Here is a 12,739-nt window from a genome sequence, read left to right as displayed (position 1 = left end):
CTGATTCAGCTCATAGACTTTGACTCTATTTCCTACTTGTATTTGTCCTAAATTCCTTCGAGGAGCTGGAAATGAAGGAAATATGTCAAGCTAGTTGGAGTAAGTGGAAATTATCAACTACCCACTAAGATAATTAGTCATACAGTTAGAAAATACTGGTTTTGAATTTAATTGGACCAATGCACCAACCCCTCGAGGACCTTAATCATCCACTTGACAATAAGAATTATAACAGCAGCTAATTTTTATTTTTATTTTTAACAAATGGTATTATCTACATTAACAAAATTAGGGAGTAGATTAAGCTTCACAATTAACAACAGCTAATTATTAGCAATAAAAAAGTAATAATAATTCTCTCTTTACTCAACGCTTGGTGCAGTTAAAGTTGATTTCTGGGTCAATTTTAGGTTAACTAATGATTACAAGTAATTTGACTCCCAGTGTGGCTGAAATTCAGATAAGAAGGGGACTGTTGGAATGTTGAGAAAAAACTTTGTACCAGATTGTACATGTCATATGATAGTGTTGATTGGCACAAGTGTTGGCATTTAATTGTGATAGCTAGTTACTCATAATATATACATACATACATACATACATACATACATACATACATACATACATACATACATACATATATATATATATATATATATATATTCTTTTCACTTTTAAACACATACCAAATTTTAATAATATTGTGCAGATGACCTTTTTTGGCAATATCAAAAAATAACTATATATATGCACCTTAATACGAGTTTAATCCATACAAATTCCCATCTTCCTAACTACTAACCTTACCTAGCCTACTAGCGCTATGTTTCTACTCACTTTTTCTTAACAATATTGTGTTGGTATATGATCCAGCCCATGATGAATGTTCTAGATTATTCTAGTAAGCAAGTGAGGTGGCTGGAGCAGACAATGCTAGCAAGTTATTAAGTTGGTGGAAGAAGCTAGAAAGTACTAGCTTCCCTGGTTGCAAATGGAAAGATCTAGAAGCTACAATTTTGTGGCTAGTTTAGAATTATCTAAGTTAGAGGCTTGTAGAATATACTAGAAACTAGTTCTAGTTTGTAGAAGGAACTAGAAACTAGTAGAATGGCAAGCCCTCACCTATAAATATTGGTGTGATGTTGTAGTGATGTAACCAATCAAGAAAGAAGTGAGTAGAAAAGGATCAAGTCCAAAGCTAGAGTTCCACTCCAAGAGTGAGAGTAAGAGTATTCCACTACACATTGTGTGAATGAAGTTTAGAGTAATAGAAAGTGTGTGTTATACTTTCTTGTATCCATCAAGTCTTGTCTTTGGCTTTGTAAGACTACTCTTGTTGTACTCATCTTTTTCATATAGTGAAGATTGATCCTTGTTTCGTGGACGTAGACATAAATTGCCGAACCACATAAATTTTTTATGTCCATTTTCTACTTCACTTTGTGCATTCTCTATCTTGTAGTACCGACATTCCTAACATAGTGTACCCTCATACTCAACATTATCACTTAACATACAAGCGCACAAAATTCTTTTTCTATAGCATTAGTTATTGTACAAGTACATGTACTTGTTCAGTGAACCAAACTACTTTTTGATGTAAAGTAAGCTGAAATGCTGCATCTGTTTCATATGTATGTGTGATATTGGCCGTCCAAAAAAATGGAAACCAATACATAATCGCACTCTAAAATAAGTTTTTTATTTACAAATAATAAGATAATTTGTACTGAATTTATTTAAATTATAAAGAAAAATCGAATTTAAGTGAAAGAGGATATTGTACATTCTAACCGACTTGATTAAAGTTTGAATTTGTTGATTCTTATTCTATTCTATATATTGTAGTTTCTTACGTATAATCACACTTAATTTTCCGTTGCACCTTATATTTAGGCTCAATTGAGATGATTGGTTGCATGTCTTTACCACATACATTTTCCCTCAATTTTTATTTTTACTTAATATCAAATGTTCAAAAAAAAAAAAAAAAACAATTGTCTATTACCTACTCACTGTGGGTAGGGTGCCTTTTCACTCAAATTTCATATATATATCACATCCCGGCCTGGGCCGGATCACTTCTCGGGCCCACTCTACCACCGTAGCACGATATTGTCCGCTTTGGGCTTACCATTCCCTCACGGTTTTGTTTTTGGGAACTCACGAGCAACTTCCCAGTAGGTCACCCATCATGGGATTGCTCTAGCCCCCTTCTCGTTTAACTTCGGAGTTCCTACGGAACCCGAAGCCAGTAAGCTCCCAAAAGGCCTCGTGCTAGGTAGGGATGAGAATATACATTTAAGGATCACTCCCCTGGACGATGTGGGATATCACATATATATATCGTCACTGTGGGTGGGGTGAAATCAAAGTGGTCGAATTGCCTTGTTACTAAAACATGTGAATTGCTGCTACAATTTTCAAACGTATTTTTCATCTTAGCTAATTATATTTGGAAGTTTTAACGAAAAACCCACGGTATTGTTCACTTTAACGAAAAATCACATTTTTACACTAAAAAGTCAATCATAGTACTATTCACTTTACCCTTTATTTTGTCCTTATCATTAAAACTCAAAGTTTTCAAACCTTTTTTATTAGTTTTCCTATTATTTTTCATCAAGAGGGTAACTATCTCACCCATCCACTTGAAGATGTTTGAACATCATCACATGTAAGGAGGAGAATTTGTTTGCACTTATTATATATGTTATATATCTTTCTTCTTAGAATAGATACGTAACGTATAAACAAAACTTTCAGAAAAAGATTATAATAACTGGAAGACAAATACTTTTTTTTATAAAAATATTTGATGATGTTTAATTGTTCAACCTACACTGTGTTTTGACATAAACTATGAAAAACTACATCAAAGATTCCATCATCATAACATAAGCAATTCCCCTATTTGTAACTTTAAAACTGTCGTCAGGATGACTCAACTAATATTAGCATCAATTTCACTAACTTAAATGGCGGAATTGTTTTCTGGCGAAGAAAGCCACGTTTGAAAGTAATCCATGCTCTCGTCATATCCTGCAGGGTTTGGCATTTTGTCAAAGATCTCTGGGATGACTGGTTGTTCAGTTGCACCCTTTGGTAATATCTCCTGGTTGTTGATCTCACTCTCTGTTGCTGCGGCTTCAAATCCAAGCTCATTTTGCAAGTAACTAAGCCAATTCCCATTTTCCACTTGTCCCAAGCCTGAGCTCTGGTAATTAGCCTCATCAGCCTCATGAAGTACTTGGACTTCATTTGATTGGAGTGGCTGAAAGCCATCCAACATGTTCCAAAAGTCAGAGTCAGACTCATGAAATGGATTATCAAAAATTCCTGAAAGGTCAATCAAATCATCATCCATTTGCTGCTCTTCTGCTCCTGGCCTTGACATACCAACAACTTGGCTGGACTTACTTGAGCCGTTGGATTCATTAGATGAAACATTAGAAGAAGTGGTCAACTCTTTCAACCCCTTGGGATCATTTGTTAATTCCATTGGAGAATCCTGATGATTAGGGTTTTCTTGAATAGTCAAACTGCATGGCTCATGTGGCTTGTTGTTGGTGGCCATGCTAGTTTCTTGGTCAGCAGATTGATGCTCAATTAGTTCATCCCCTCCTCCTACGGTTGGTTTTCCACTAGACAATAATGTAGTAGTAGTAGAAGAAGATGATGAGGAAGAGGATGTTAAGGAAGATAGGTTTCGGCAAGCCAATCTTTTCTTTAGATGAGTGTTCCACACATTCTTAATCTCATTGTCCGTTCGTCCTGGGAAATGTGCTGCAATTGTCGACCACCTGCACAAGTTTCTGGTAATTAGGGATTTGAACTTGAGGCATCTTTAATATTAAAAAAAAACGAATATATAGCACTAGATTGAAAATAAGGTAGTAATAAAATATAGTTTTATTGTGTATCAATAATGAGTAATGGAATGGCTTCAAACCTGAAATATTTTTCACATCAAAAATAGAATTATATACCACTATGCCGAGAATAAGTTAGTAATAAAATATAGTTTAATTAATCCACTAATTATATTTGATGAGATTTATGTTGGATCTTACTTGTTTCCCAAGGCTTCATGTAGCTTCATTATGGACGCCTCTTCCTCTCTTGTGAAGTTCCCTCGCTTCACATCAGGGCTAAGGTAGTTAATCCATCTCAAACGGCAACTTTTACCACATCTCATCAAACCTTCAAAACAAATTAATATTAATGTTATTGACATATATTCTGAAACAAATTAAAATGGTCCATAAGATTTGCATAACCCCTCACTTTGATCCCTGGATTTGAAATCAATAGAAGTGGTCCCTAAGATTGTCCACCATCAATAATTTTGGTCATTTCGAGAAAAATTTCCATTAAATAAGAATAAATGACAAAAATACCCTCAATTTTTTGTCAAATCATTTTGGCCTATTGTTTATTAAATTGAAGGTATTTTTGTCATTTTGATCCTTATTTAACATAATTTTTCACGTAAGAATCAAAATAATTGATGGTGGACAATCTCAGTAACTACTTCTATTGATTTCAAATCTCAGAGAACAATGTAAGAAATTATGCAAATTTCAAAGACATTTTAGCTAAAAAACCTTTATCAAATACGAAATATAGATTAATGTTGGTGGGAAATAAAAAGTGGAGAAAGGGACATTTCATCTCGCAGCCATGCAAAGACTTAAAGGAAACTGGATATGACTGATAATGTAGCGCACTCGTCCTCAATTCCTAACTTTGTTGACACAAAACACTTGGTATTTCTAGAGGTAATTGGTGAGATTTTCCAACCATATATATATATATATATATATATATATATATATATATATATATATATAGTCACATGAAAGATACAAAACTTAGGAAACCTCTCCCTATCACTCTTCAAACTTGGACCAACATTCCACAATCTAGTCTAGCTAAATGATGAAGCCAAAGATAGACAACAACAAGGCCCTCGTGTGTCCATGCCACAAAGAATACAAGAAAAAATTGTTTCTGACTGTAACACAAATACGTTGTATTAGTAATAAAAAGTAACATTGAATTTATAAAACCAAGTCAATAACATTTAGTTCGTTTGTAGAAAGGGCATTTTCATAATAATTTGTCATGGAAAAAAAAATTCATAATTTGTAGTATAGAAGGTAAGGGGCATTGATATTCACGAAAATTTGACACATTCGAACAGGATATGCATGTTTCAGAAAGCAAGTATTGGATGCACACAATGGTCATGACAGTTAGGCAGATATGCAATAACAAGGATTAGGTATTAACATGGTAACAATCATTAATGTTATATAGCCTTCCAAAAAGTAATTTTTAGAGGTTGAATAAAAATTTAAAATCAAATTAAAAACGTTTCAAACTTGCCTTGCTTTTTATTGTTTTTGGTAGCTAATTAACAAAATTCTTGTCAACACTGTCATAAACAATGGAAGCCATGTTTCATGCCAGTTTAGGAATAAAAAAACAGATTCCAAATGAAGTTAAGGAAACTACTTTTTATTTTTTATTTCAACATTTGGATTCATTAAAAAAATAGACAACAACATTTAGGAGGACTTGAGAGGTAGAGTACCAATTTAAACTTTTGCGCGTAAAATAAGTACTCTATCTCTAAATCTTGTAATGGCCTTATTTCACATAAAGTGAGAAAAAAAATTCAACGTTTACGAGGACTTGAGAATTAAACTTCGCGCGTAAAAAAAGCTATTACTCTATCACTAAAACTTGTAACGGCCTTCTTCCACATAAAACCCCGCGAAAAAGAAAGCAAGAAACAAAAATGCAATTCATTGAAAGATAACTGAAAGTGTTTGCTAAGAAGAGGAATTTGAAGGCAATGACATCTTTTGTTGTCACCAAAAACATAATAGAATTTGAAGGATTCATTCTTCGAAAAGGGATGTTCAATGCAAGATTGATCCAAAATATTGTAACCCAGATAAAAGAAATTACTTTGTCTAAATAAAAGATAGAAATTCGATTTTTTGGGGAATTTGATCAAGAATTTGTAAACTTATATCCTTGAACACCATTTCATTTTCTCATACATGCCAAATCTATGAAAAATCAACATGTCATCAATGACAGAGAGAGAGAGAGGATCAAGATTAAGATTACCTGCTCGCCTAGGGAGAGCCCTCCAGTTATGATGGCCATTTTTCTGAATGTAAGTAACGAGCTTCAAGTCCTCAGCAGGGCTCCACGGACCCCTCCTCACTTGCTCCTTATCACAACATAGTGATTTTCCCTTTTCCCCCATCTCTCTCTCTTTCGATCCAATCAATAGTATAACGATAATAGAGATTGATCCTATGTTTTTCCAACGCACATGTCATCCGAATCACCTCACTCTCCAGATATCTATATTTACGATGTCTTTCTTTTTTGTATATATGAGAAATTCATTTATGCATCACCCTCTTTATATATATAGGGAAGAGGTGGTGATGGAGATATGCAGGAGGAATGTCTACAGAGCAAAGGCCCTCAAGGTTCATGCCTCAAGGTGGGGTCACTCTATGCTGTAATAAATAGGAGATCCAGGACGATTTCTAAATATCTACAATTCTTCCTAATTTACTTATTGCTGATTTCTCCTTCACTCTAACTGATATGCTTGACCTGAAATTCTAACAATATCCTCACTCATGAGAATGATATCTCAAACAATGATAATATAAATGTTATATAATTTACTGCAATCACAACGATCCACGTCAACTAGAAAAATTACATCATTTGCCACGAGTACTATCAAATGTCCAAGACTTTGGGTTCTTCGTTTTGGGTTCAGCCTTTCATTTCTTCATGCTGCATGTTTATAGTTTATTCTATCCCAAAAAAAAAAAATTTAGGACTATCTAGTATATCATTCCTTTGTATATGAAAAATAATATGGTCAGTTAAGGTAAGATAGTACAAATTATTTTATTGAATCTTTCTTTTTATAAAAAAAATGAGGACAATTGGTGGCAAATCACGGTTATCCACCTTGTTCGGGGCACCTTATCTATGGTCACGATCAAACGAATTCATAGCTTACAAATTATCGGACCAATGAGATTTCTTGTGCTGCCATTTTACTCCTTTGTGCGTAGATTGATATTTATTATATTGTCACTTTTGTTATTATGTAAATTGTCAACAGTTGGATATCTTTCCATTTCCAGTAATTACAATTAAATAGCATATCCGGTGGTGGCAATATTACAATATTTACATGGCAAATAACCTAATCCGTCCCAAAATTTATCCTTAAGTTGTATTTTTATTTCTTTTGTGTAAATTCAACCAATACACTAGAGCAAATGTTTAATTATTTACAGAAATGATGTGAGACCCGCACCCAAAATGAAAGGATTTTTTCCTTGAGGATTGTACCCTCCTTGACACATAATCACAAAATGTTGCAAGATTTGAAAGATAAATACTCTTAAAACAATTAATATTGAGATAGATAAAAACGTCATGTTTTTATCTGAACATCGCAAAAAAAGATATTACAGCTCCAAATTACCTCATGATTTTAAAGCATCGTTTAATAGTAAAATCAACAAACTCAAACAGTGCACCTCTAGTACTTTGGTGTAGAAACTACCAAATTGACCTCACAACAAACAAACTCGCATATAGTGAGAATCATCAAACTTACTTGTACCATATAAAGAGATTACGTACAAAGTTTGCTTGAAGAGAGTTTGCAAAACACAAGCAACTCTTATTTTGATTATTACAAACATAAACTAATTCTGACAAGATCACCAATCAGCTCCACCTCTACAAAGTAAAATTAGCCAACACCATCAACCACTCCTAAAGATATCTACATCAACCTCGTGCTAATCAAGGCAAACCCCGCCATCCCCATCCCCAACACCACCCCACCCATAGAGCTGACAAAGGCAAGAAGGGCAAACTATAGATCTAGTCAAAGAAGACATAGTACGTAGATGCCCGCGCGCACCCCCCCCCCAAGCGCACATCTGGTACTTTGGTGTAGAAACTATCAAATATCATACTTGCCTATACCATATAAAGAGACTACGTACAAAGTTCGCTTGAAGAGCCTGCAAAACACAAGCAACTCTTGTTTTGATTCTTACAAACATAAACTAAATTTGACAAGATCACCAGTCAGCTCCACCTCTACAGAGTAAAATTAGCCAACACCATCGATCACTCCCTCCCGCCCCCGCCCCAGCACCACCCTCCCCCCACCCCCTTCCCCCCAAAACAACAAAAAAAAAAAAAAAAAAGATCTGACAAGGCAAGAAAGGCAAACTATAGATCTAGTCAAAGAAGATATAGGTAGCTACTATGGAGAGAGAAACCATATAAGGCAAAAACAATCAAAACAAACCTTACAAAATAGTAGGGAAACACAAATTTACACATAACGACTAGAATAAGATTATCTGTAGAGAGGTTCTAGGAGATCACTAGCTTCTTACGGCTCTCTCTCGTTTTCCCCTTGTTATGCGGCTAGAATTTTAAAATTTTGGTTTGTTATTCTTTTTTACCTTTAAGTTGAACAAGAAATTTCATTTAATTAATAAGTGAGTAATGTTGCATTGATTAATCTAAGCAAAGATATATATATATATATATATATATATATAGAGGAGTATCAAAATATTTTAAATGTCATAAATTGTTCAGATATTAAATATGTTACGGTGGTCGATAGGGAAGATTTTTTTACTTTTCATGCAGTTATTAATTCACATGCTATACGGATGAATATATAATAGTATTTCATGAACTTGTGTAGGTTATTAATAAATAGATACATAACTTATAACATGAGTGAATTAGTAATACCACATGTTATTAAAAATTAAAATATTAGAAAAATTAAAGAAACAAGAAAGAAGTATAAAAAGAATGACTTCTTGTATTGCGATTGTCTCTTCTATGCTAAAGCTTCCTTATATCCATTTACATGAAGGCATAACAGTTTTTTTTTTTTTATTAACAAGGGCAACAGTCTTCAACAATTCCTCTAACAGCTTAAGTAATCACACAAGCTTATATATAGTGACAGGTTTCACAATTTTACCCTTTATATCCTAACATCCCAGCATGAAATGAGATTTCATTGGCATGTCCATGAACTGACACACTTGCGTTGACAGAAAAATGAAATTATATGGCCAATAATAAAAGTAAGATTAACTATAGTTTTAAACTACTCAGGACTACGAAGGTTTATCATCTTTCAATATATAATCTGTGGTATGGAAGGTACGATGTAGCACAGGGGTTGGAATCCAGCAGTAAATCAACTTTTATCATGCATGCATGGTGAATTGGTCCCTTTCATGTTAATGTTTGATCGTTCCCCACTACTGACTTAAAATAGTTAATCAAGAATAGAAGATGATCGTTGCATGCGGCCGCATGATTGGATATTCAACCTCAAGTGTAGGTATAAGACCAGCCCAATTTGCTCTGATATTTGACTTTGTTCGTTCTGTATATTGCATAAGCTCCAGTACCATATCATCCTTTGCTCTTTTTTTTTTCTTTAAATGTAGTATAGATAATGAAGCAAAGAACTTTTGCATGAAAGTCTACAACTTTATACTAATTAACTCGCCAAATTTTACCTGTACTAAAGTCATCCAACCATCATTTAACCAACTTAAGAAAGAGTAGTTAATTACGTTATCTTACAACATCCAGAGAGGGTTAAGCTTCTTAAGCATATTGATGCTAGAAATAAAAAAAGGAAAACTTTAAGTTTAACGATAAGGACAAAATAAAGGGTAAAGTGAATAGTACCAGAATTGACTTTTTAGTGTAAAAATGTGGTTTTTCGTTAAAATGACAATACCGGAAGCTTTTCGTTAAAGTTTCCAATAAAAAAAGTGTGAAGTTTCCCAAGAGGTAGAATAGGAACGTACTTACGTACCTTTTTCCAGTTGCTCTAAATAAAAGAGTCCGCCTATGAGAAGCTTAGTAGAAATTAAAAAAATGGGTTTGTCAACAGCAGTTGGGCACGATGGCAATCTTTAGCAATGTTATTATTATTTTATATGAAGGTGAATAATCTCTCATCGCGACCAAAGGGACATTCGCACATATTTCGCCGGCTTAAGTACAATAAGGGATCGAGTATTAAAAAAAAAAAAAATCATAATTTCCCCTTTGTTTTTTAATCGTTCCCGAAATAGCAAGTGGAATCAAGTGTACTGTGTGGATATGATAGTTATAAACGCCATGGTGACAAAACCTTGTCGTGTATATATGATTAGGCCACCCGCCCTAGTTCGTGCCTCTGAAAATGGTATCAGATATACATAAAATTGTTAGTTGATAGTTAGTATAATCCTTATGCCAAAACCCTGCCCCATGCATATCTAACATTGAGTGAGTAGTTTGGCAAAGTCTTTTATCGGGATGAGCCGAGCAAAAGTCTAACTATGTGATGAGAAAAACCCAAAAATAGTATTAATTGTTAACTTTTAAGTCCCTTGGTTAGGGAAACTAACATTATAAGGCTTTTAGGGCCATTTGGTACCTAATATTGACATATTTCCGTTTGGTTAGTAGAGTTCTACTAACCACTAAGACTTTTTATCAATATCCAATAGACAAAATCCAAGAGGAGACAGTAAAACAAAGATCATCCCTGAAACTGAAAAAGTATTATGAAAAAAGAGGATATTCTGTTAGAAAAATAGGGTCTAATTGCTATATTAAGGGCTGGTTTGGTATTGATGTGCTTTGAAAAAAAGCTACTTTTGCTGTGCTGTGAGAATAAGCAGCTGTGCTGTGAGAATAAGCAGCTGTGAAATAAAGCAGCAGAGTGTTTGGTAAACTTTTTTGTAAAAGTTCTTTTGAAAAAAAAAAGCAGTATTATAGTGTTTGGTAAACTTTTATGTAAAACATATGTGAAAAAAGCCGGTTTTTCAAAGCTGGGTTTTGCAGCTTCTTGTTTTTGGCTTTTTTTCACCCAAAACTGTGAAAAAAAGCTGAAGCTGAATGTTTACCAAACACAAAAACAGCTCCCAGTTTTTTTTTATACCAGCTTTTTTTAGAATCACCTCAGTACCAAACCAGGTCTAAATCACATGAAAAATCAAGAAATAATTCATGCAATTATATATATCACAATAATGCATGGAGTAACCAATGTTAAATGAACATGATATAATGAATTAGAAAAACCTAGAAAATATGATCAAGGCAAGTATTAGACACTTTGTCCTTAAGACAAGTTTACGCCCCACTACGGTGCTCATGGTTGATCGGCGCATGTCTCCCAATATACAATGACCACGTCATGTAATAGTAGCACACCAAATCACAAGGCTCCATGAACCACGATTGTGTTGAAAACTCTCTCACATGGACTCAATGTGACTCTCTAATATTTAGTGCATTCTATGTATGATTATGTAAACAATGAAAAATTCTCTTGGTGATTATAGGGGGCTTCCCTATTTATAGAATGTGAGATACATTTTTAGAAAACATGTGACTATTCATGAAGAGTCAAAAGTTGCAACACTACATTTAAGTAGACATATCTTTCCACCAAAAAGCTCCACTTCTAATTTCCATTCAATTAATAAATTTAAGGGTAAATATCAGTTTACTACTTTCGAGTTTCGTGGTTTTCAACATTTAGTACATGAAGTTTTTTTTCGTCCCAGAGTCATACCTAAAGTGTTAATTTTGGGACAGTTTCATACATCTGTTAGTCAAACTGTTAATTCTCTTTTAAGTGATGACGTGATGCCCATGTGGACAATGACTGAGCACCACGTGTCATTAAAAAATATTAAATTAATTAATTAAATAAAAGTAAAAAAATTTAAAATTTAAAAAATTTAAAAATAAAAAATAAAAACCCACAACCCTATCGTCTTCCCCACCCTAACCCCATCCCTTCTCTTCTCTGCACCTACCCAACCTATGCACATCCATCCTTCCCCCTCCCTCTTGGACTCCACCCACTCATCCCTTATCATCTTCAACAGCCCCGTTTCTCTATACACAACCACCACCTTCCCCTACCCCCCATATTCCCCCTACTGTTCATCACTATCTCTTACTCTCCCTGCAGATTTGACGGCAAATCTTGAAAAATCGACCGCAACCTCTGCACATCCATCCTAACCCCCACCCTCCTCTTCCTCCTCATTATCATGCACCCAAACCTAAACCCCCATCTTCCTCCTCCTGATCCTACACCAAAACACTAGATTTTTCAACAAAGCAACAATTTTCAATATCTATTTCCCCAACTTCATACTTAGAACCCAATCAAGAGAAAAGGTTTGTACCTTGTTATGGTGACGATGCATGAAGAACTTGTCCAAGGAAGCCATCAACTCCAAACAGTTGTTGAAGGTGCGAGTGGACTCCGAAAGGAATTCAGTGAAGTTTGATGTGGGGTTTCAGTCTGGGTTTGGGTTGTGGTGCAAGATAAGAAGGATGAAGAGGGGGTGGGGTTAGGAGAGGAATGGTGGAGGAGGTCATGGTTATGGAGAAAGGGGGGATAAAAATAGGGGAGAGAAAAGGGGGAGCCGAAGAGGGTGTTACAGAGGGAAGAAGGAATGGAGGTGGAAGATGGGTGAGTGGGCACGGGTGAGGATTTGGTTTTTTTCTTTTTTCTTTTTTTTTAATTAATTAATTAATTTATTAATTTATTTTACTTTTATTTAAGGGTAGATATCAGTTTACTACCATTAAATTTCGTGGT

At 34.5% G+C, this 12,739-nt stretch overlaps 1 protein-coding gene across 1 annotated transcript; it reads right to left on the bottom strand.

The window, feature by feature from the left end:
- Positions 1-2,792: 2,792 nt before the first annotated feature.
- On the bottom strand, positions 2,793-6,401 carry LOC137727408 (uncharacterized). Its single transcript, XM_068466276.2, has 3 exons — positions 6,145-6,401; positions 4,074-4,203; positions 2,793-3,803 (listed from the first exon to the last, which is right to left on the bottom strand). The coding sequence occupies exons 1-3, from the start codon at positions 6,284-6,286 to the stop codon at positions 2,975-2,977; spliced, it is 1,101 nt and encodes a 366-aa protein (XP_068322377.2). The 5' UTR covers positions 6,287-6,401; the 3' UTR covers positions 2,793-2,974.
- Between the last annotated feature and the right edge of the window lie 6,338 nt (positions 6,402-12,739).

This window comes from Pyrus communis, chromosome 10 (assembly GCF_041283825.1).
Source record: "Pyrus communis isolate YQ-2024b chromosome 10, ASM4128382v1, whole genome shotgun sequence".
Taxonomy (NCBI): Eukaryota; Viridiplantae; Streptophyta; class Magnoliopsida; order Rosales; family Rosaceae; genus Pyrus; species Pyrus communis.
The sequence above is the reverse complement of the archived record's forward strand: the minus strand, read 5'-3'. Positions and strand labels throughout refer to the sequence as shown.